This window comes from Tetrao urogallus (assembly GCF_951394365.1).
Source record: "Tetrao urogallus genome assembly, chromosome: 6".
Taxonomy (NCBI): domain Eukaryota; kingdom Metazoa; phylum Chordata; class Aves; order Galliformes; family Phasianidae; genus Tetrao; species Tetrao urogallus.
This window is the reverse complement of record NC_136819.1, coordinates 48,981,241-49,007,733: the sequence shown is the minus strand read 5'-3', so window position 1 is coordinate 49,007,733 and position 26,493 is coordinate 48,981,241. Positions and strand designations below refer to the sequence as shown.

At 37.4% G+C, this 26,493-nt stretch overlaps 1 protein-coding gene across 1 annotated transcript in view; it reads left to right on the top strand.

The window, feature by feature from the left end:
* BEGAIN (brain enriched guanylate kinase associated) overlaps positions 1-26,493 on the top strand; it is a gene marked incomplete at both ends in the record, with an annotated part of 133,938 nt that overhangs the window by 47,217 nt on the left and 60,228 nt on the right. Inside the window, one exon of the mRNA XM_079537903.1 lies at positions 21,316-21,405. Within this exon, the coding sequence (XP_079394029.1) occupies positions 21,316-21,405 (90 nt within the window). The remainder of the gene's footprint in view (positions 1-21,315; positions 21,406-26,493) is intronic.

The following is a 26,493-nucleotide window of genomic DNA, read 5'->3' as shown; positions in this document are numbered from 1 at the left end:
GGCAAGTTTGAATGGAGTATATTCAAGTGGGAACAAATGGACATTTTAAGCGTGTAATTTAAAACAAAACATTCAGCGCTTACATGAATAAGCTCAGCAACTGCAGCAACCCTAGCCCAGGATCAAAGAGCTTATGGAGGACAACTCCAAGCTCATAGTTATCAGGCAGCCCACAGGCATAACAGATTTGGAGTTCAACAACAGGAATCCTGCACTCCTGGTTTCTTTTCTTCATTTTCACATTTATTAGATGCCCACCTTTCTCTATAGCTTCTTGTGGTTTCTCTGAAGGAAACAGTCCTAATGCTGCACCTATTCAGCACTGAGCACGGGCTGAGGTGCATTACAAATATGTGCATATGCTTATATAGGCTGTCAGTCCCAACCACCATTTAGATTCTAAAATGTACTTTTAAAAGTTCTTCCTAAAAATTATGCTAAGCCAGAAAGACTTATTTTTTCACTTGAGAAAGAAACAAAAAGAAACAACACAAAATCAAAACAAATAGAAAAAAAACACCACGCTCTAGCTATGTGGGGTTGAAGGATCAGGCTGCTTTTCCTCACAACTGAGAACCTTGTTTGCTTGTGGCACGTTGCTTTAGCTGAGAAGGTGTCGTGCATCCAATTAAAAAATATTGAGGAAGACAAGATTGGAATGAGAATGACTATATGCTGCAGCTGCCCTGAAATGAGTTAGCTAAAAGGTACACAGCTGGGAGAAATATTGTTGTCTTGACCGTTCCTGAAGCCATAACCATGTCAGTGCTGTAACAGCATGTTAGGCTTTTACTGCTGGGTGTGGAGCACAAGTCTTACAAGGAGCACCTGAGGGAACTGGGATTGTTCAGTTTGGAGAAGAGGATGCTCAGGGGTCACTTTATCACTCTCTACAATTACCTGAAAGGAAGTTGTGGTGAGGTGGGAGTCAGCCTCTGCTGCTGTGTAACTAGTGATAGGACTAGAGGGAGCAGCCTGAAGTTGCACCAAGGGAGATTCAGGTTGGATGTCAGGAAAAATTCCCTCTCCAGAAGAGTGGTCGAGCACTGGAAAGTGTTGTCCAGGAAGGTGATGTAGTCACTGCCCCTGGAAGCATTCAAGGAACATTTAGATGTTGTACTAAGGGACATGGTTTAGTGGGGAAATGTTGGCGTGTGGCTGGACTGAATGATCTTGGAGGTCTTTTCCAAGCTTGGCAAATCTATCGCTCTGTGATGTACTTTTTCCTTACCAATGTATTTATTTCAAAAGCTATGAAGAAATTTTCCATTAATCTAGAAAAATGGAAGCGGTCAGCCTTTTACCACGTATCAGTCAAATTCTCTTCAAGGCACTAAACAGACAAGCATGCAGGAATTTCTTTTCAGTTCCCTTTCCAGTGGTGCTCTCATCAATATCTTTGCTGCTGTATCCCAGCAGCTGTTCTTCTATTACAAAATGGAACAATGTGCATGGAATCCCATGACAGAAGAGTCAGCCATTCAACCCTCTGTGAATGAAAGAAGCATCAGGCCTGGCAGATTGACAAAGGAAAAAAACAAGACAAGCTAAAAGCAACATAAGTTGTTCTAAAAGGATGGATCTGCTCAGTGAGTCATCAGGTGGGCACATCTAGCTCTCAAGGATAATCAAGAATTGAAGTTTAACAAAACTTTCCACTAGAAATTGCAAAGGAGTCCTGCAGTCTGCCATTCTGTAACATGTTCTGTGTTTCACTGTCATCCTGTTCTCCCTTTACTTGTTAAGAACAGCATGAGTGAAAACTTATAGAATCATTAATTTTTGTGAGGGTCTCTTTATTTTGATGTCTTTTTTAAGCAAATATATTACTATGTAGCATTTTTCTTCATGTGTATTTCAGACTGGTTTAGTTCCACCACCTTTGACAATGGTAGGAAACTAGATCATAGAGGAGAGGAAAGGTGATGCAGATTGCCTAGAGAGGTTTTGAAACTTTCGTCCTTGAATATACCAGCGTTAGGTCTTATGCAAGAATGAATTTAAGAACCAGTGTATGAACCTGATAAGTAAGTATCAGAACACCTATAAAAAAAGTTCTCTCTACAGAAAATATCAGAATATGGGTTGCTTAACAAAAATCAGACGTGTTGAGTAACAACAAATTGGACCACTCTTTGGGTGTACTTCCGCAGAACAGCTAGCAATTCAGTTACCATGGTGTTGAGTGAGGAGCACCATGGAAGATTTGTGGGGAAAGCAAACAACTTCTGGCCAGTTTTCTCTCTCCCCAGTTGTTTAGAGCAATCAGGAATGGGAAGGTCCAGTGGATACTTTGGGCAACATCCACTTACAGCAGGAGGGCTCAGCAAAAGAATTTGCTGATCCCAAGACAGCATTCATATCTATGACAAACTAAATGATGAAATATTATCAGAAGTATTAAAGAAGTCTTCTCCAGAACCATAGGAAACCAAGTTGGGAAGGGGGAACGCATATATATTTATTTTCCTTAGTTGGTCTTATCTGGTGTTAAGATTCATAAAGATGTTCTAAATATTTCTAAACTCTTCTTGATATCACCAGATCACTAGACAAAAATTGCAAAGGGACAACAACTGAACTTAAGGAAAGTGCTCAGAACTACTAGAGGATTACAGGTCAGCATTTACCCAGAGTAATGGAGTATATTATTTTACCCAAAAGAAGGGCCACTGTCTCAGTTCCCCTTACTCCTGCTCACCAGCATGCTCCATCTCTTTCCTGATGCCATCATCTCTCCCAGTCCATTCCCAACAAACCATCCCATCCTTGGAATACTTGTTTCCTCAGGATGTGGTCACTTGGGATAGAAAGGGATTCCATTTGACAGTTATTTCACAGCTGCCAGCAAATTGCTGCACTTTCTTGTACTTTTTTTTTCCTCCCCCCTAAAAAGCTAGGCCCCACATTTATCACAAACAAGCCGCTTCTCAGTCAGCAAATAGAACAGACTTATAGAAGTTACTTGTATACCCTGATTTATTTTTATACATCTCAGTCCATTACATGCCATTAAATACTCACTGAAATGGTAGGTTGCGCTGAATTGCATGGAATGATTTTTATTGAATATAATTACTGAATAGGAAGCAGAGAGCATAATTAATCTTAGTGCAAAACTCCATTTTAACTTGGTTGATCTAGTACTTCAGAATGTAGTTACTCCTCGATTAATTTCTGCCCTTTCATTTATGGAAGTGGGTAGCCTGTATTTTCTCCAATTAGTTAAATAAATATTAAACACTTCTAAGCAGCAAATCTGAAATTGTCTAAATGTTGCTGTAATAGGTATGCTGCAAGTGCATAGATTAGCTACAGCTTAAAGCTAAAGAGAAAATTAATTGAAGTCTGGTTTGCAGTTGTATAAATTTTTTTTTTTTTTTTTGCTTGGAACTGAGCTTTGACATTCTTCATTCCAACACAGACAGCTTTTCCAATTACTTCTGCTACCACTGCTAAGGCACTGTCATTACTAATAATAGAGAGAAGACTGTCATGTTTTACAACAGGCACACAAATAGTATGGTTCATGGTATAGTTTTTAAGTACCCAATGCTGCAAAACAAAACGATTCTAAAAAAAAAAAAAAAAAAAAAAAAAAAAAAAAAAAAAAAACAAACACCACAAACCTATCAAGCCATACACCCAGAAGATTATTAACAATAGTATATGATATTTCTTCGAGTCAGTAATTGTTCAGTGAGCTGCACTTTTACTTCATTGTCCACGTGTGCAAGCAAGAATCATTTCAAGTCAAGGCTATAAAGCAGGCTGAACAAAATGGAAAATAATTAAACATGCAAAACTGGATGCACTGTCAACAGGTCTTTCTGTTAGTGTAATCAGCATTTCCATCACTGCTTCTTCATACCCTACGTTATTCACAAATATATTTCTGCATACAAGAGTACCATTTCAGGAAGTCAGAGGCTCCAAACTCCTCCTAAAAAAAAGTAAATCTCACAGTAGCGTATGTTGATTTGTTTTTGTGAGAACATCTTAAAAATCCCCATTCACTTGTCTACATAACTCCAGTCAGCATACTTGCAACACAGCCTGAAACAAGTCTTTAGTTTGAACTTTTTCTCCTGAACATTCCCTGTTCTCTCTGACCTCACAAAATCCGAAAACACCAATCCCCATGTGCAAACTAAATTTTTTCTGTCTGAACATCCTTGTGCTGGATTTATACTACAAGAGGAAAGAAAGTTACTTGGTTGTGGCTCCGTAAACCTGGAAGAGCTCTGAGCACGTTGCTGAAAACAAGCGATAGTGAATTTCAGAGAGTAGCCTGAAAATAATTGGTACTGAAGGGGAGTGTCGTAACTGAGTCCAGCTGTCAATAGGACCCTCAAAATGAAAAAGTACAGCCAAAGGCTGCCAGAGTTTTGAATCTGCCCTGGAAGACCTCACTCGACCACTGAAGCCAGAGGGCTTCACACTAACAAAAGTCACAGCTCTAAAAATTTATTTTAGTTTGGGCAGTTCATAAGAATACATCACAAGATCAAAGCTTTTTCATAGGACTGGAAGAGATTAAGTCATACAGAAAGTACCTGCAAGACAGAAAAAAAATTACGAATCTCAGATCCCTTTGTCAGCTTCTCAGCTGAGATATATTACTTGAAAAAAAAAAAAAAAAAAAAAAAAAAAAAAAAAAAAGTTGCATCCTGTACTATAATGAAACTTGTTTTCTGGTGATTTAATGTTTAACATAATGTTTAAGATATATATGTTTCTGCTATAGCACAGGCCTCTTGCTTGGAAGGGCCTCAGCTTAAACCAAGGGAGGGACACCTCTGAGGGCAGCACACACACAGCCTTGCTTTTCAAGGAATGTATTTCTGCTTAAGGGGAATGATTTCCATTTTTTTTTTTTACTGCCAGCCCCAAAGGCCCACCTGCAGAGCATGGTAAAACCACACACCTAGGGAAAAGGGCACACCAACAGCACACAGGCAACCAAGAAGAGTCCATCTCCCACCAGGGTCTGGCACTGGACTTGAAATCCCTTTGGTTCAGTTCTCTCATCCTCAGTAGGAGATACGGTGCATTTTAAAACCTAATTGTCTTGTTACTGCAGTGATGAAAGCACTCTGAAGTTGGGAGCAGTAGACAAACATCTCATCATTTCATTTGTACAGCTCAAGAGAAGGGTGCTGGCAACCAAAACATTAAAAACTGCTAAAATAACTATGACATTATAGACATATATTATATGTCTATATATAATATATAATCTATCTAAAACCTGCTTAAGAGTAAAAACAATAATCCAGAGTTCAAACAGATAAGGATCAGTCTTCAGGGTAGTAACAGAGCAAAAGTTCCCTTTATCTCACATATATCCTGGGCAAACAATCCAGATGTGCTCAGTCACATACAACCCCTACTAGGTGTTAGGGTTCTCTAACATTTCCCTCAGCTGAACTTCTGCCATTCCTGGAACCAAATCTCATGAATCAGTAGATACAGCAATACTATTAGCATTAGAACAAACAAGATAAGGTCAGATTCCAAAGCCTGAAAAAACCTCCACCGCCAGGAGATTTCTTGCTAGGTCTCGTTTATCCCCATCCTGTTTTTCTGGTTGCCTTCTCTCACCCACCTCTGTTTTGTCATATGTAAGTAGGTAAGAAATTACAGACAAACAAGCAAAGATAAACACTTGAAACTAAGGTACAGCACAGGCATATAAAGAAGCAAGCATGAACTGAGAAGGCATATGTTTAGTCTTGCAATCGTAACTATGGAAGTAGGGCTAAAGTCTGAAATGCAATTTGTTTTAGGAAAAATCCTGATCAGTTGATTAAATGATTATAAAGCATGATAGCATGGAACAAGTTCTTGGGGCCCTTAATACTTATTTCAGTCTATTACTACTGTAAAATTTGTGAAACTTTGTGTTTCTTTGTGCCTCATTTTCTGTTTAGATTTCATCTTCATAGATTTTAAGGCTAGTTGAAAAACTGAAAAGATATATATATATATATATATATATATATATATATATATATATATATATATATATATATATATATATATATGTAAGGTACAGGAGGGCAGACAATATACTGTAGAAGATAAATTATACATATGTATAGCCCATAGTCTATTCACATTGCACGTTAAAAGGGACATCCAATACTTCTTCAAGTATGATCTTTCTCTACCACTGAACAGTAGGAAGGAAGAAAATGAGGGCAATAAGCCATTAACCTTTATGACTTGCAGCAGAACCCATACAATTTAATAGTGAATGTCCATTACAGTTTTGTTGCCATGCCTCATCCATGCAAAACAGTGAGTCAGAAGATGCCCATATTTTAGAAACCTAAAGTCTGCCTTCCTTACAGCGGTTCTGTATTCTACAGCTTTACATTCAACAGAATACTGGAAACTAGAAAAGCAGAGCAGCTTACTTGCATTCTGCAAATACCACCTGTGATATCACAGCTGTCTCCTGAATTACAAGAATAAAACCTATTTCTCCATATTATAATGCAAAAACACCCATTAACCTGCTACTTAGCAATTATGAAACACTTATTTGTTTGAGAACAAAAAAAAAAAGAAAAAAAAAAAGGAAATACACCATTCAGTATTCATTTTATAGCAGCAATGTACTCATCCACTGGCCAAAACACCAGTGGTGGTTTGGTGCAAAGAATATTTACAAGCAATTCACCACAACAAATATCTGAAAGCACTCCAGGTTGCTTATTTAGCGTTAGCATATACACAAAGCACTTCAGGGCTACAACAGAAAAACACTGCTACTCCACCTCTCTTATTAACCAGAAGGATTTCTTGCTATGTAACACAAGAAGAGATTCAATAAAGTGTAAGACCATATCAACTGAAATATAATGGTCCAAAGCATATTACTTGATCAAAGACTTTGTAGTTGTCATTTACCAAGAGAAAAGTATTTTTCATCCAACAACATAGCTTTTATCCACAATTCTACACATACCCTTTCACTTAAGCACCCAAATTTAACCAACACTTTTCATTTAAAGTAGCATAATAGATTATTTCACAAAAATGAAGCCTCACTCTGTTTTTCTAAGCATGTAGATAGTTAAAATATTTCTAGCTCATATTTTTCCAAGTACTCATAGTAACTCTAAACAAACAGAATGAGGAACAATACCCCAAGACATAACAAAATCCTTATTTTTAACATAGCATAAAATATCATTAGCCAAAAGCTTACCTAGTACAATCACTGTAGGTTCAACAAAGTTAATCCCATGAGTTGAAGATTTAGCCTGAAGTCTGTCTGTATAGAAATTTGGTTTTAGATTTTATTCATTCTAGCAAGCTCTATGGGGAAATAGATTTTTTTTTTTTTAGGAGGGTGAGAGTGATAAATGGAGTTCACTCAGCTGCTGGTTTCCCATGGTGCAGAGGGCAAACAAGCCTCAGGTGGAGTCTGTGGCTGCCCCAGACAACAAATAGCTGTAGTGTGTGAGGAGGCTCAACTGCCTAGAAAACTGCTGAAGAGAGGAACAGGTGTGCTCTTCTGTCTCCATACTGTGTCAAACATTCTTTAACCTTTGTGTTCTAGTCCAGCCTCTCTAAATGTAAATTCCTCAGAACTTTTTCCATCACAAGTTATCTGGAGAAGCACATGCTGTACACTTCCAATTACCTTCTAAGGAGCTATATCAAGCACCTCTTTCTTCATCCTCCTAGTGCCATTGGTGTCTCTGATGAATGATTCAGATAGAACTCAACAAATACAAGGGTAGAGTTCAGTGCTCACAGCCCACCTGCACTGACCTGCAGGTCAAGGCGTACTAGCAAAACCCTCCTAAAACTCAATGCTGCCTTCAGAGTGGGCACTGCTGGGAATGTATCTCAGAATGCTTTCACTTGTGATACCTCCCCAGCACTGATGGTGATTCAACTTCCTGCTCCTTGTTTGTCTTTAGTTGGGATATTCTTGTATTTCCACTTTCTAATCAATGGGACTGTCCATTTTAACAAAGAGCTGTCATATTTCATTTGTATTTAAATTCAATTTCCAGAGAAGGGGACCAGTTGTTCCCAGTATATATATTTCTGTGCCATGTTAGACAAATTAATTTTAGCGTATGTCATTTCCACTAACACACAAGAAAGATTTGCTTCTTTATTCACCTATGTGCTATTTGTCATATACTACAAAACCTGAACAGAATGAATAGCCATAAAAATAATCAAAAAATATTTCAGCACTATCAAGTTGTCCCAATAAATCCAGTAACTGCATTTTATTTGTATTCCACCTTTCCTGTTTCACTTTTAGTATTGATTTACCTTGTGAGGTCCAAATGAATAGAAAAGTGTTGAAATTCATACAAAAAAATTGCTGCCAAACATCACAAAATAAACCCTGCATTTATAGAAATCCAGAGAGACCTCTGCTCTTTTAAAATCTTTTTTCCCACTTGTACTGGAATCATTCAACCTCCATAATCTTTAACGAAGTATTTAACATCAGTTGAAATGGTCACACAACTTTTGACAGGGAGTATAAAAAACACATTTGTTTTAACAAGCTATTCCCGTGCTTACTACTGACACTCAGTGTACTAATTCTTTTTAACTCATGCTATAAAACAGAAATGTGCAGAGTTTACTGAACTCATCACTAGTCAATTTTAAAGTTTTCCTTTTTCTCTCTCAGTCCTCACTTCTGTAGCCTCATCTGAGTTTAATTCCCTGAAACAAATGGTGTAAGAGAAGAGCTTCTGAGAAAGAAAAACAGTGAAAAAGTGTAAATATCAGAGCATTTTAACTGGTTTTGATTAGTTTGTTGGGTTTATTTTGTTAATTTTTGGTTTTTTTGCTAACTCAGTTCTGATTAATGTGAGGCAATAGAGATGATCATTCATCACCTGGGGTAGCCTTCATCAGAAAGTAGTAGTTCATGTCTCTGCAGGGGATAAAACCAAAGCCCTAACCCTAACACTAACCCTAACACTTTGAATATAGAAGTGGCCCATAGTTCAAAGAAATCACAATAAATCAGAAGAAACACATAGCAAAATTCCTACTGGCTAAATTCACCAAAACTGGAGTTCATCCTAAATTTTAATCATCCAAACACTCTCCATGGATCTTTCCTAGATGTTGAGCAGCACTGCAAGCAAATGTTAGGCCTGGACTCATGCCCTGCTTGCTGTTTGAACAGTTCAGTATGTCTGTTCCCAAAAGTACAGGAACTGCCATTGTTGTTGCACTTGATCACAGTAAGGGAAGAGAGCAAGATTTTGCATTCCCCTTCTGCTTTGTTCACTCAAAGGTCCATAGAGAGCAAAGGAACTCTCAGTCTTATCAGAAAGAGGCCAAGAAATACAGATAGTGAGCATGTTCTGGTCCTCCTGCCAAGATGTCTGGAGCTGTTAAACATACAAAAACAAGACAGGAACAAGGCACTGGGCGTTAGACCGTGAAAGGATGTCACTTCTCAGCAAGGAGAGAATTGCCAGTAGGAAGTTTGGAAATGATGCTAAAATACACTTTGCAAAAGAGGAAGAGAGTCAGGAAGAAAAAGGTCCGTTAGAACAACCTATAATGACATTAACTGGATACTCTTGTGAATAGTTAAGATAGACCATCTGAAGGATCTGAGGGTGTAGAACAGCTGCCAAGATCCAGCCTCACCCTTTCATGAAGTAAGCCTCCCCCTTTCATTTCTCTTCAATGGAAGAGTGCAGTTTCTTTCCTAAATACTGATAGATTGAAGGAAAGTGAATAGTAGCTGCTGAAATATCTAACAAGATGTAATGTATAAATATACTCAGAGGCAGAAAATTAGAAGAATACATTAGAAAAACATCTGAATTCTAATACCAAGCTCAGATGTTATCAGTTGTGCCGTGGTTAGCTACGAGTCAAAGCAGCCCCTGGTGATAGTCAAGATTGCAACCCTTTCTTCAGAATAGCTACTATATAGGCAGAACACAAATTGCAGTCCTTTCTGTGACCTTGCACTGTATTTAAGAAATACAAAAGCATAGGAAAGTTAAACCCTTCTTGATTTTGTGCTCATAGCTCTAATTATGCAGAGGAGATCACAGAGATGTTAGGATGGATGAACAATGTACGAGTAACACTAATGAAGCTGGAAAGCGGTAAACCTTCAGCTCTATAAATTCTCTTTGCAGAAAGCAAAGAAAACATGCCACAATGAAAAGGAAACAACCCAAATTGTTATGGATAATCTATCTCATAATATAGGACTCACTGTTTTCATATCTGAGCTAACTTAATCATGTCCATAACATCTTTCTGCTTAGTGCTTCTTTCTCTTCTCTTATCTCCTATTCCCAGGAGTCCCTTGCAGACAGTAATAACATTAATAAGTAGTCACCAGCTTCTGCAAGCACTGCTTAGGACACTGCTGGATAATTGGAGGGGAAACGCCTACTTGTTGACCAAATGTTGCCCAGTCCCTGAAATTTTTATCAGCTGAGCTGAGCTGTGGTGTCTGTTTATTAGACAGGGTGCCTTCCCTAGATAAAAACTCAAGCAGTTCCTTTAGCTAGATACAAGTCTTTGATCTACTCTGGTTTAAACCATTTGCTTTCTATGTTTGTGGGAGCCAAGAGGCTGCGGCTTTGGTCTGGAACAGGCAGTAGCCTGGGGCTTTGCAAAGAGACAAAAAGCATTACTCAGCTACTAAGTAGTAGCACATTTCTGGCAAAAGAGATACCTTTTAGCAGGGTTTGTGGGAAAGTTAAAAGTGTCTATAATTACATGAGACTGAATAGAGTACAACCTTGTATTTATGGGTTCACCTTTAAATAGCTCACCTCAACACTTGACCTCTGCATCCTAGAAAATTTGATTATATGGGCTACAAGATACTTTCCAACTCCCTTAGCACTTGTGCAGAACTTCAGTCTACATTGGGGAGTATTACAGTGCTAACTTTTGGCTGAGATGGGAATTTGATTCTAATCACTTAGAGTCGTTAAACCTTGCAAATGTAAGAACCAGATTTCCAGGTGTCTTGGCCTTCTATCTTACAGTAATTTTTGCCTTAATGTCTTCCTGTAAGTGTTCTTGTTTCACTGAAGGGGATCAGCTACCAGATCAGACCTTTTTATTTCTATGTTTGTACTGTAAGAAGTTAATATGTTACAAATCTGGGGTCCAATTAGCCATCAGTTGCACTTGGCAGCCAAATCCAAAACAGAATATACCTGGATAACATAAGCTTACTACACCTAAAGTCGCACATTCTTGCTCTTCTGATATTTGACCCAAATCATATTCTGGGTACAAAATGCAGTCACTTAATTTCCTCAAGTGTCATAGAGTCATACAATTGTTTGAATTGGAAGGGACATTTGAAGGCTATCTAGCCCAACTCCCCTACAATGAACAGGAACGTCTACAGTTAGACCAGGGTGCTTAGAGCCTTGTTCAGACTAACCTTGATTGTCTCCAGGGACAGGGCATCTCTCTGGAAACCTGTGCCAGCATCTCACTACCCAATGCCCTTAACCAAACATTGAGCCATTGATCACCACTCTCAGTACAATCTTGCAACGAGCAGAAGTCATCTCTGGGTACATCTTTGCCAGGCAGTTCTGTATCTTCCCAGACTCCCACTGAATTCCAAAATCCCAAATGTAGGCAACTGTAGGACTGGTTCGAGAGAACAACACTTCTGTATTCCTCCATTGAAGGCAGGCACCTGAACTTCAGCCAAGTACTACTTCAGAGCCTGTCTCACCTTTAAAGTTTGATGATCTGAATATGAGAGGTCTTTTCTGTATCTTTGAATTCTCACCATTCCACAATCTGCATTTATATCTCTGCAGCTTTAAAAGTACACATTAGTTTGTTATCTTACTCTGACATTGTCAGTACTGAATAAAACAGTCCCGTGCCTATGACTCTGCATAAAGACCGAGTCTGCTTTGTGCAGCAGACTCAGTTCTGACATTCAAAAGGAAGTGTAAAAAATATGGCAGGAGTTAGCCAAGTAGTGAGTAGACTCACCTGAACATATACATTTTTTAATTGCTAAATGAGACGTGTTCTATAATGATTAATATGTTTTTTTTTTTAAGGAGATAATTCATTCAATTCATAACAAATGTAATTGTGTTCTGATTGCTCACACCTGGCAATTTTGCACTGCTACTTTTTCTCCCCAAAGCACATTCTAAGCATAGAATGGACCTTGTGCCAGGTATACTATATGTTTCAAGCTCTAAAATAAATAGAATGGGATTTGCAGAGCCAGCTCTAGACATAGACAAAGTATGCAGTTGCAGGAGCATGTGTCTGATTTGCTTCTGCCAGAAACCTGCCACTGCTATTGCCAAGGAAAAAGCTGCTGGAAGTAGGCTGAAAACTATTGTTAATCTCTTTGCAGAAGCAGCAGTTGTTGCCCCTGGCCCTGGCACCATGCCTGCTTCTCCATCCCAGCACTGCCCCTTCTTCTGGCAGCACTCATCCATGGGGAGGTGAAAATCTGCATTGCCTTTAGTTCCGAGCTTGGTCTGGCTACTGTATATTCCAGATTCTACATTTTAATTGATATTTTTGAGGCTTTAAACGGTATTCAGGGTAATACAACAATTTTCAAGTCTTCCCATTACTTAGTCTGAAATTCAACCCCAGACAAATCCGAGAGTATTGGGCTGTTTTCAACATACCTCAAATTCTGCATCTTTCAGATGTTGTCTTTTCCTTCCTTTTTCTTGATTTTGCAAAAGATTCTCAACTCTAATGACTCTCCTAGAATCTTTTTCAAATTTTCTGTTGTCTCTTGGAGTCCCATACTGGGATAAAGAGTCGTTGCACTGTGTGCTGTTTCACCCAAATCCTACGAGGCTGCACCTCCCTCAATGAACTAATACCTTAAATAGATGAGAAAAGGAATGGGTAGGAGACTTGTTCAAATGATAGAATGATTTTCTCTACATAGGGAGCCAAATTGTTTATTTGACATACCCAAGAGTCCAACGTAGCAGTGCATGGCATGGATAAGTGCCTTTAAATTGAATAGCAAACCCTAAGAAACTGAAAATAATGGAAGACACGTAAAACTAGAAAGAAACAATTGCAAATAGCCCCACTGAGTATTAGATGGACTAAAATAATCTCTATGGATATACAAGAGATAAACTCCATGCCAACCGACCCAGGAAATTCCACTGAATTATTTCATCAGAAGTACGGTCAGAGACGAATAACTTCTCTAAGAACTGAGCTTACATAAAGAATCTAAAACTATGGTGGCAGACAGGGGAGGAGGACCTGACTGTTTTCCTACCAGTCCGAAGAAGAAAAACAATTTCTGGAGTGCAATCTACTTTCTCTCTTTTTTTAAAATTCCTTCACCTAACCTCTGAAGTACAACATAGAAATATTTCAGATACTTTAGGGCTGTTGTTTACATGCATATTTATCAGTTCTCCAGAGAGCAGATTTCTGAAGTGGATCACTCCGTGCTTAATTTTCTCAGCAACAGGGATATTGAAATGTATCCACAGGGAACGCACCTATTCTCTTCAGGGGTAAAAGATAAGGGTTGTGTAGACAAAGCGAAGTAAAATCTGAAGAGATGTAGAATACTCAGCATTTCTATTGATTTTAAGCTGCCTGGAAGCAACCTCGGAATGTTTCTCTAGATATTATGTTTTTAATGCTCAATCATAGTATGCTCAATTCAAAATACAACCGCTCTGTTTCACTGCATTCGTATTGTATACAAGTGAAAGTGTTGGACTGATAAATGGCTTGCTAGCTGAAATCAGATGACAAATTAATTAGCTGCATCAATTTCTGAAATGTAGAATGAAATGCGCCTTCTCTGTAGGGCTTCCTTTCTTTATGAATCCTGCCATTGGCAGCTCTGAGCTGGTGCTTGGTTCTGGTCTCCCACAAGTACCGATTTACTTGACTGAAGGGAGTAAGATCTGGAAGGGCTGAGATCCATTGTTAGAATAAATCTGTTGACAATAACCATTTTGTGAAAAAAGCAATTTAGGAAAAAAGCATTTAAGAGCTTGGACATTTTGAAACAGTTATCTGCAGTTACAGGCAACAGCATACTCCATCTTCTAAGTGTTGGGCTTGTTGTTTTTTTTTTTGTCAGCTACTCTTATTGCAAAGCTGTTCCAAAATCATGTAGTTCCATCATTAGAAAATTTTTGATTTCCAAACGAAAGTGTAATCATGGACAGTTCTGCTCTCTTGTTCTTAAGCCAACACTTTTCTTTAGAAGAAATAATTATTTCTCCTCCCTCTTGTCTTTAAAAGTGTGGACAAATCCTCTCTGTCTTCCTTTTTGTGAACTGACCTAAAGCCCCTTTGTTTTGAGTTTTTTTCTCTCACATACCTCTAAAGTCTCCTAAAAATGCTTTTTCCTATGTCTTTTCCAGAATGAATTCTTGTCTTGAAAGCATGTGACTGTGACAATATTCCCAGAGAGACAGCACTTCCCTCTTTTGCTGAAACACCTCACCCAATAGTTTATTGGAACTGCTCAGAAAACAGATCTTTAGCCTGTGTATTCAGTGTGAAAATGAAAGCTATTGATCTGTCAGATTTAATTTAGGACATCCAAGGTGAAGCAATTAAAATATTCTATTCTGAAATGTTGGCTTTATTGTACTTATCACGTAAGGCAAGTGCTATTTTAAAAAGATGTCTTGTAATTATTAGTTCTTTCGGTTTCTGTGGAGGCATCAGTCACAGACTGCTGGATCTGTGCAAGTGCAGAACGAAGTCTTTCCACAAAAGAGCTGCTATTCTCAGTAAAGTTAATCCTGTTCTTTATTCAGTATGATTTTATTCACACATTCCTATGCCTACTTAAAAATGTCATCTTGGATTTTGGAAAGGTATGAAATATACATACAAGCACAGCTGATGTCTGCAGTAAATACTTCCATATATTTAGAAAATACTTCTTATGTAGTCCATTTTCTGGAGTACAACATGAGTCAGTGATGATCTAAGGTTCCCAAACTTAGAGGCTTAGATACTGGAAAAAAAAAAAAAAAAAGAAAAAAAGAAGATAGAAATAAAAAAAGAACAAAACAAACCACACCCAACAAAAGGGACAATTTAAGCTGATAATAAAGCACTTCGAAGGTAGCTTTTAATGTGCTATGGTTTTATGCAGCTGATGTTCTGAGCATTTTTCTTATTAAGACATAAAAATTCACTTCTAGAAGTCTTCTTGTCCAGATACCTACTACCAGCAACCCCAAAATAGGGTTTTCCATGATGAAAAAACATGGTTTTGTTAACGGTCCTCTGAGAGGGCTACTAAAGCAGCATTTTTGCCTGAAGTCAAACCTTAGAAAGGAGTTAGACTTAGAGCTGCTGCTGAGGTGCTGGAGGAAAACTTTTATGATAGGAATAAATTAGGCTAAAGTGGTTAATGATGGCCTAATTACATGAAAAGTACTTATTCAACCAGTCAAAGATGAGAGCCAAGTAGAAATGTAAGGAAGAACAGCCCTTAGGACAGTCTGATACTTGCTTTGTACACATGGAAAAACATTCCTCATGAGAGCTCGATTCTGACATCACACAAAAACTCACCCTCAAAATAAATGCCCTAGTGAAGTCACTGGCTCTTATCACTGACAGCCATCTTATCACTGGAGAGCCATTACTAAAGCTAAAACTCCATGGAACAAATAAAACACGTAATCAAGTATAGTTCTGATGAGAAATATCTACCTATAATGGATATATTTTTGGCATCTATACAGTATATTTATGGTTATCGATTCCCTTAAGAAATAACAGAATGCATTTAAGCAGTGTACAAACTATCAACTGTCACTGAATTGCACTGCAAAGATGATCTATAACCTTGAAAAATGTGACTGCTTTTCTTCTATAGCAATATATTTTAAACTGCAAGGCAGCAAGCTAGCTTATGCTTTTCACAGATATCAGCTTCTCAAGTAGGAAATTCAAAATGAAATATTATTAACAATTTATTGTTATTTCCACGCAGATACTGAATGAATAATTCCTATCATATTTTTCCCTAGTTGCAGGAGGGAGTGTTTTTGCACCTGTTTCTCTTTTCCCAAATCTAATAATCAGTAAAATTGCACTCAGCCAGCTGTTGAATTTCGGTTCTGTTCGTATATTTCATCTGTTTAAAGACTGACAGAATATGAAGTCATATAGCTGCAATAAAATGCAACATTGATACGAAGAGAAGTTATTGCCAACCTTACAAAAATTCAGATAATCTTGGATTGTGCTGTAATGCCTAACTAGATTGAAGACAGTGATAGATATTCATATGCAAAGTAAAGTAACAGTTACTAAAATCAGTAAAAACTTTGGAAATAAAGTGCTTCCAGGGATTCTTTGAGAGCTTAAACCAGTTTCTAATTATAAGAAATTTATGTAAAACCGATTAACTCATGTCTTCTCCTGTGGAATTGTTCACAAAGGGTATGAAATGTTCACACTTTAAGAACACAAAGCTCGCTAATTCATTTAGTCATAAATCCTTGCATCTTTTTGGAACAGCTGTACTGAACCTATTGCCTGGTGTTTGAATGGAACATAATTTCTTTTTTAGTTACACATGTAGCTGAAGGCATCAACAAACAAAATAAAACATTGCAGGTAGCTTCAAACACACCACAACCATTCTATTGACATGCCTAATACAGAGATGATTATTCATTTGTGTTTTTATAGTCTAAGCATGAACATTTAACCCTAAGGGTTTATATATTACTTAGCAATACATATTTTCTAAAGATAGCGGATTTAAATTGCATATATATGCATACATATTTACACATTTGTGTGTACATACACACACTTCACAGAGGAATGCTATACAGTTTTGTAAATATAGATAAATAGGTAGGTATGTTAGTTTTGAATACCTGGTATCACGGATAGCAGAGTTCACTCAATTTTCCAGTAAGAGAATGCTTAACACTTTGCAAAATTTAACTGTATTAATTAGATTGCTGTATGCCATATTTGTATGTTCAAATGGCTTAGGTATTTCCAAAAATATAACTACTGAAAAGAAAAAAAGTTGTTTTAATCATAGATAAAAAATAGACTATTATTTTCTTCATTAAAAAAGTCTTCATAGCTGTTTGAGTTGGAGTAAAGACCTAAAATATGCAAAGGAAGCCTTATAAGGTGCTAGGAATAACATATTTACCAACACTCAGAACTGCAAATTTTAAAAATATCTGAAAAAATAGGTATGTCATTAACAGAGATATGTAAGCTTGGTAACTAACTTCTGTGTAGATCGAGCTCAGCTAAGCATGCTCCAGCTAAGAGTTTTTGAGACCAAGCAAAACTTCTTCCCTGACTCTTTGTGGCAGTTGAACCTTTTTATAACGTCTGGCTTCCCAAGAGTAGATAAAGGGATGAGCTTTAATGCTGAAGCTAATGCTGAAGTACCAAGAGCAGCATGGCCATACCAGAAGTGAATTGAACAGGGATTGCAGTAACTGGGGAGAAAGGGAAACAAAAGTGGGTGAAGCTGGAGATGAAGAGAAGTCATGACAGTAGCTTGTTAGAAGAGTGGAGTAGAAAGAAAGAAAGATGAGAATGAGGGAGAATGTCATTTTGGTACCAGATCATAAGCTCAACCAGGGGGATATATGATTCCATAGGAGCCTGTTTCTCAATTAGGAAATTGTATTTAAAATATTCATGAAGATATATTGTTAAAGTCCCTGCAGCACTTTTACATTATTTAATGCTGTGGTCATAGATAGTTCTAGGTAACGCCAGAAATAGAATTGCCACCCCCTCACAAAGAATGGATTGTTTGACATTTTTATCAGCTCCAGCCTTTGTTCCATGAAGATGACAGCCAGTTACCTACTTTGGCAAGGCTGGTAGAAAAGTAGGTAGTGAGTGCAGCTGACAGCACCTCACAAGTCTGTGATGCTAAATCAGCACGACCACCACGTGCTCCTTCAATGAGGACGGAATATGGAGGAAGAGTCATGACAGTATGTTCCAAGGTGTCCCTGCAGCTCTTCCAGCTTTTTCTGTCAATGGTTATTAGTGTTTACAAAAGCATGTCCCTGAAATAGCTACATGGTGTTAATAATAGCAAAAATAGCTATTCTTCTGCTTAGGATCTTTCATACTGGGTCAAAATTGGGCTAAGTTGGGCAAGAACAGGAATCAATAGCACAACCCAGTTTAAGGGTGGCGTTCAAAACTCTCTCAGATCACGCACTGAGTTTAAACTAAGATCAGACCAGGACATATTTTTTCCCATCTACAGAAAATTCGTCTGAGTTTTCACAGGGGAAAGTTTTGGCCTTCTGCCACCCATCCCAATGAATTGGTAGTTGCTCCTCTCGGGGCAGAGAAATAAAGTGTTGATCACATTTCACTGAGAAATCCAATTTTTTATTTTTCCAAATTGGCTATATATATGCAGCTATCATCTGTGATTATTGTCAGATAAGCCACAGACAATATGTGAAGTAACATACTGAATGTTCTAGGACAAGACAAGGAAACAGACTACTACAACAGAATGTCCAAGCTCAAGCCTCACATGTCACAGGAGTCTGCCTTAATCACATCAGTGAGAGATAAAGGAAGCTCTGTAGAAAGGAAAGGAAAATAAGTAACTTCACTATGTTACAGTGCAATGAAAAGTCATTTTAATGTTTGGTAATCTGAAATGCTTTATCATGTTTGTTGGCCAGATATTCTTCCCTTAGCAAACTGCTGGTTTTGTACCGTGACTATAAAAATCATACAAAATTAATAAGTTTTTTTTATTTTTCAGTAGTTACAACTTTCTTACAACTGTTGTTTGAGTGACAGTGACAGATGTGGGAAAATTTTCCTTTTTATTTCCTTTAAAATTCATAGTTTCCTTAGACAAATATATGTATATGCATACTTTTGCTGATTTCTAATTTGCCAGTGGTAAAACAATATCCCGTGTAAACTGCAAAAGCTGAGAAATCAAGTTTTGTTTTTGAATATCTGGCAAATAAATAAACCTTACAGCTACTAATTATTTTTAAACCTTGCACATGAAAACGTGATTACACTCACTACCACAGACACTGATTGTTGAAGACAGGATGTTATTAAGTCACTTTGGAGAGCTTCTATAAGACCCACCGCATTTCAGGCAGAGCTTTTCTTAACGACATTATCTCATTTATGGAGCAATTATACAGGACTTGCTGTTTGAAAATGTCAAGAAAAACATTGAGCAAACAACTAAAGTGGAATTTACACTCCTCCGCTCTCTATCAAATCATGTCAACTTCATAGACTTAAAATATTCTATCAGGATTTCCTACACCAAAGCTATTTGCTGTGTATCAGTAAAAGATATGAGAGAGGTTAGTTCAACAACCTCTACGTGGAATAAAGCAGGTAATGGATGTGAAGACTGCAGAGATTTGTCCATGCTGAGATAATTTTTTTTGTTCAAGAACAGCACATTAATTAATTCTGTGGATTTGAAAACCAGACAAAACTATTTCAAAATTTGGAAGTTAGGAAATTAGTATGGAGGATTTCTCTGTGAGCTAGAGAGAAATGTGCAAAATGCAATGGTTTCAAAAATCTCCATTGATTCTGGAAAAACCTGTGGTTGAATTCCCCATTCTTGTTCAAAATTAAGATTTGATTTTTAGGAGTAGTTTACAATTCCATATGCAGATAGATACAAAGTAGATGGCCAGATAGAGACCATTTTTAAATATCCATTCTTACCATGGACAGTTTTCCTGCCACTCAGTTGAGAATGAATATATGGAGTAGTACTACAGCACTGATATGTATTAAGTAAGTTGATACCCATCGATTATGAGATTTATAGTTCATCTGAGAACATCAGGAAAGCTGTTAGAAATACATAATGCAAAGTAATACAGACAACTCACTGAAGAATCGATGATGCTGAAATAGTGCAGATTTCAGACATTTGTCCTCAGCTCTACTTTGAATTAAATTAATATTGCTGTAAGTTTATGTGACAACAGCACTTAAACTTCAAGCCATCTATTATTTCTCTGTATTCCCTTTGATTCTTCATGTATTTAATCCAAGTCTAGCACAGAAGTTAAAAGATATTTGGAATAGTCCTTCATTCCTCAATGAATAACTCAGTGGTACGGTGGTACAACTAGATTGATGTACTGGAATTCACATAGTTCTTTTCCTCTGAGTACCCTAAAAGGTCTTGCTGCTGGTAGTTCTTAAGGTGAACCCATTCCCACGTGGACTTACGGAAGTAGCAGAGTTCTCTCTATTCATAACCATGGAGCTTCTCTGCTGCTCTCTGTTTCACAGCTATTGGTCCTGAAATGTATCCCTGTCTGTAAAGATGTGCTCATAGGGACATCTGAAAGGTCACCACTAATTGACTGCAAGGTAGGATTTTCTGCATGTACAGTGATCACTGACCATAGGGAAAATTAATGCAAAAATTCTGTTCAATAAATATGAATGTGCTTGAGTTAGGAAAACCTTACCTTTCATTTTGTTTATCCTTCAAGGCATTTAATGTGCATTTCTAATATTGCAAAGCAATAAAACAATACCATTTGGCATATTCTGTGTGGTCTAATACTGTTGTTCTTACTCAGATTTTACTCAGGAAAAACAATCTTTCACTTGAGTGACAATTTGCTTGACTGAGGACTGAACAGAGCATTTTGAATCTTACCAGCATTGCTTGATGTTAATGTTGGACAACAGATCTCATTGCTAATTTGCTTGTCTTGTTGGCCTTTTCTTGGGCTCAGGATCTGCTTTTGCTGTGTGTTATTTGTGGCTGTTCAGATTGCTTCCTTTTGTGCTTTTCACTTCCAGCAAATATTTTGCAGCCATTGTTTCTTCTGCCAGTAGATGTGCATGGAACCTGGTATGTGGAACTTGAACCTCAGCCCAGATTTAATTAAAACTATTAAACATATTGTCACTGTGGTGCTCAGAAGGAATTTTGGAGACCCTCTTTCGATGAAGCATAAATTTGCTTAATCTGAGTTTTTGCAATTCAAAATCTTAAGAGCAAATACTCCTCGATAAAAGTAGGTGGAGTAGTACCCATTTACAGCCATGATAAAGTCAATCCTAAATGCCTATTCTGACCTACAATATACATTGTACCAGAAAATCAATCAGTGTGTGCACCAGAACACTACCTTGTTTTGTAGACTTAACACTGTTTTAAAGTAATATATTGCCAAATTTCTCCATAGCCTATTGATATGCAGCAAATCTAGCTAGGTTATCACTCGTATGTCTTATGAGCCATACCTAGCCATGGTTTATCCTCTATTCATGCTGCAGGGTACGAAATTCCTGGGTGCCAACCTGCCTATGGCAACCTAGAATTCTCCAGGGCAGGCTCGCAAAATCTTCACCTACTCTCTGGGACAGGTAATGAACAAGTGATGTTTTGTGAAGTTATGCTTTCTTTCTAACCTTTTGATGTCCGTAAAAATGTTGCATTTCTTCATGTCAGTCTCCAGTCTCTCATTGTTCAGTTGTGCTGTATTTTCTGAACTAGGGGAATGACAGCTGTTTATTATAGTGCACTAGATGCTTGCCTCAGCCAAGCCTGTTATAATGACTATTAGCATATATAAAAACTGAAGATTTAAGATCCACAGTTAATAGTTTTTCTGATGGAGTTCCTATAATAAAGGCACATTGTATTCTCATGTGATGCCATAATAATCTGGCCATAATAATTTAATTCCAATTCCAATTTTAATTGCCAGTGTTTAAATATTATCTTCCCTTTGTTAGGTTTACGTCAATCTTCAGTCTCCTGAACTATTTTTTTTTCAGTCTTATAGAGGATATGACAAGATGAAGGAGTTATGATTGGTTCTAGTTTATATTCCAATGCAGCAAATAACAGAAGTTTAAATAATGACTCATTTAGACATATTTTGCTTAGATTTTCTTCTACTTCTCTCATGAATTCACACTTTGCTCTTTGCTTCTTGACATTATTACAAGTAGCAGGTATGTAGTAGAAATGTTATTCACTAATCCTCTGGTTTTCAATGAAATCTGAAATATTCAAAATTGAAATCTAAAATTAATTAGATAAAAAATAAAGACAGTGAATTTTATATTCCCTTCTTGCATTCTAATGAATGTATTTGAGTAATGGTCATGACTTTTCATGCTAAGAGTGCTGCTAGCATAGGAGAGATAAATAGGATTCGATCAGTATTTTTTGGTACAAGATACACTCTGTGAAGTGAAAACCATTAATCCTGGAAAAGTGCTTTAAATTCCTATTTTTCATCCCCTTGGGGCTCTGCATGTATGCTCTATTCTTACCTGGGTTTTAGTCTGTTGTAAAAGTAGCTTTGTTCTGATACATGTTCTTGTTAAAACCAGGAGATGAAGAGTGAAGCCTATCTGTAATTCTTCCTTTCAGATGCGTGTAAGTTTTATATTCTAGAGGACAATATAAAAGTTTTCCTCCAAGCATTCCAAAGTTTTAAGTGCGCAAACCCAAGATTATATCTCAGGCTATTTAGACATTTCATACGATATATAGATGCTGAAAGACCATTTTCATTTATTCCTCCACTTTTTAAAAAGCATAAAAGGATCTAATTTTAATAATTTCCTGAATCTCTGCTTGTTTCTTTCATGTTTATTAATCCAAATTTTAATCACATTGTTTTAACAAACCTAGACTTAAAAAAATTGTCTGGAATCTTGTTATCCAATTGCATTGAAAACATCAGCTTGTTGGAGAAACAAAAACACTGTGTTTCTTTCTTTTTTTTTTATCGTGAAAATGAAAAGTAACGAATATGACAACTTCAGCACTTACAGAATTAGGATAGATTCTATTTTATCTGCCCTGATGCACCTTAATCTTCAAAAAATAATTACGAAGCAATAAAAATTTCAAATAGAATACTGAAGTTGTTCAGGTATAAGGCAAAATATTGCAGCTGTGTTTAGATAATCTTCATCTCTGAATACAGAGCAAACATAGCATCTCTTTGAGGGCCTTTCCCAGGAAGACACTACTTCATCAGTATGCGTTTTTTTGGGGGGTGCTATATCTGAGGGTAGGTTGAAGGTCTTGGGTTACCCCTGAACAAGCACACTGTGTATTTCTTTTCACGTGTATAATGCAAGCGTTTGTTCAGATGAATGTCTGCTGCCTCATTTGAGGTTTTGGCACTTGTAGGGAGCTTCACTTACTGCCTCACTCAAAAAAATACAGGAGAGCTTATGCCAAAAACAGAGAGATAGGAGTGCTCATTGAATCATTAAGGCTAGAAAAGACCACTAAGATCATCTACTTCAATCATCAACCATGCCCACTAACCATGTCCTTCAGTGCCACATGTTCCTGTTAAAAGGAGTGAAGCCCTATTCCCTCCCCTTTGCCATATACTCACAAAAAAAAGACCACAAAGCAGAGTCTTACACTGACAAACCAGTTCAGCTGAGGAAGCAGGATAAAATCGACTTGACTGAACTAATAAATCCTGAGATTATGTTGGAAAGATGTTTGTATAAAGCGACGGCTCAACATGCTGAGCAGTGATGAACTTCGTAGAGGTGAACTGATTTATACTCTTGTGGAATAGAATACTTCACAGTTAACAACTCCTAAAATAGTGGGCTGCAATGTATAAAACAAGGTAGGGCTCAAAATAATCAGCCAAAGATGACAGATGGCACTTTTTTTCTCCTTTCTTTCTTCTCTTCTTTTTTCGCTGTACTATCAGGTTGATCAAAGCTCTGAGGATCATTTATTATTGTAGGAAAACTAAAAATATCTTGAAACATTCACACAAAATAGATAACAGACAACAACCAATAGTTCTCTTTTCTTAAAACCTTGTGCATGAGTCTATATATAGTAACAGTTGCCCTCAGAATACAAATTAAATGCGCACTGCTGAGAATTTGGGTCTGACCAGGTGAAGGTGCATTATTTAATCACCTCTGCAGTTTGTTTTTGTTAGTCAAACAATTATCTATTCTACTGTCAGAGAAAAGCCTTCTCACAAATCCCTACAGCTCACCTCCGTGCTTTGTCACTGCACTATTGTCATACAGCCGCGTGTGATGTGGGAAGTAAATGATAAGGAATGGAGACTGCAGCAAAACTGCACCAATGGCTGAAAGTGTCATGCACTACATCTCACTCTAAGCACTAGCAGCTCTATCTCCTGTACTCTTTGGTAACAATAACATCAACATTTTTTAAAGGTGGACACTTATGGATTTCAGTTAGAGATACAACGTGAGCTCAACATGTGAATTCTATCACAAAACAGGATCATAATGCAACTGTGACCAAATATAATAAAAAGACATATCAGAAATTTACTCAGAGCAGATAATATATAGTGCTTATGAAAAAAAAAAAAAAAAACACCATAAAATACAGTAGCACATGTAGTTATTCCTTCCCCCAGACTCAGTAGTAATTGTGTCTGACTTCTGGAGTCAAAAGAGCTTATTTTTTTTCCAACTATTTAGCATAACTTCTCACATGGTAAGTGCTAAGCAGCCTACCAAAATGAGTCCCTTGAGACAGACACAGATGAATTTCAAATCAGAAGAAAGAGAAAACTGTGAATGGAAGGAATGTGCCAAGGTGAGTGCAGAGATTATAACCTCTGCACACCAACTTATGTCTGAGTGCTTAATGCAAAATGAAGCAAGTTGACATTCTTTCCCTACTACTAAAAACATTTATACGGTACTCACCTGCTCCCATTCTAACCTCAATTCTTTGGAAGAAAGAATGATATAAATTTCAATTTGCTTCTGGCCAGTAGGTTTCATTCATTCTTATTACCCATCCAAACATGAACATACAACACAATTCAAGAGGAACAACATTCCTGTTCCAGCACAGTGTGATCCAGACGAATCAGAAAGGTAAACAGATAAAAACAAAAATGAGAAAGCTTTAATAACATAATTAAAATATAACTTTATAAGCTTGTGAGATTATGTAGCATGCTGCTTTCAGTAATTTCCAGAGGGAGTGCTTATCCTTGACCATAAACCAAAGCAATCTAGAAAATGGCCACTCAGAGCTGTAAGGAAAGCTGCTGCAAGCAGATGCAGCTTACTTAGTCACCTGGAGAGCTTTCTTTGAAGTTTGCCTTTAATTGTGCTGCCTCCATTTCTCAATATCTTCATTTTTTTTTCTCCTTTCTCATCACTGCTTAGTACTCTGGATTCCCTAGTGAGATGCAGTGCAGCCTGCAAGGACCAAATGTTAAAAGGCAGGAAATGGTTCAGCAGCTTCAAGATGCCTTCTATGTGAGGAAGCCCCCCATATATCTTTTGTTACAACAAAAACTATTTGTTGCAATCATCTCTTCCTCTCTTCCTCCTGCTTTTATTCTTTTGTATCTTGCAAAGCTACATAACTCATCATTTCTTCTATCTGAACATTTTATGCAAACCAACTGGCCTCTGGAAAAAAAATAAAAATAAAAATAAAAAAATAGAAGCACTTACCAAAATTAACCTTCTTCCATAGTCATGTCAAGAGCAGTGTCCAGTCAGCAAGAGGTGTGAAGATCCCTTCAGCTGTGGGAATAGTCAGAGTGGCAAGGTCTCTGATATCTTAGGTGAACATGGAATGAAATTTGCCATGCCAGAATGCAACTTCTGTCCCGTGTTCACATGATGGATTCACTTCAGATGAATCATGATCTAACTCAAGGCAATGTTTGGACAACGTGTATACTCTGGAGTAAGGAATGAATATCTGTAGAATCCTCCATTCACAAGAGAAAACAAACATATTCTTTCTACTACCAGATAATGATCCAGAAAATGTATCAAATGTATCAAAATGTATGAGCTTTTTTTTCTCTTGCAAAATCTCTTTTTCCTCACTAGTTCATCCTTTCATTTTCTAGCAACGAGGATCACTTACCCAACCCAACAGTTTGCACATAAATTCACTGACTCTAAGAATCCAAAGTTGAAATCAGTGAGATCTCACAGGCTTTAGAAAGAACCTAACAGATGAACTATAAGGCAGCCTGGAAGAAGACAAAGATCATAACTATTTCTATTACATCAATCGTGTCTCTGTGCATCAGTCACCTTTGAATTTGGGCACACATTTCCCTCTTTTCATTGCACCACATTCATTTTTTATAATCAGCCAGTCTGACCACATTCTGGTCTTTACAATTGCAATGGTCTCATAGGCAGAATTGGCCATCTCGTTAATAGGAAGTGGAATATATTCTGAAAATTCCAGATCCAAATCAAGTTAACAGATATTTTAAATCAGTCCTCTAAGAGGCAGTCAGCTATTCAATCTCCTTGCATTGGAGAACAATGCTGGGCAATCCCAATCTTAAATTCACATTCTTTCCTCATCATTCCCCAGTGCCGTTCACAATGATGTGCTCCTTGGATGCAGGTTGGGTTCTCACTGCTCATTTTCATTTGCCCTTTAGAGTTTTCATCGCGCTAGGGGAATGGCAATTGCCTGCT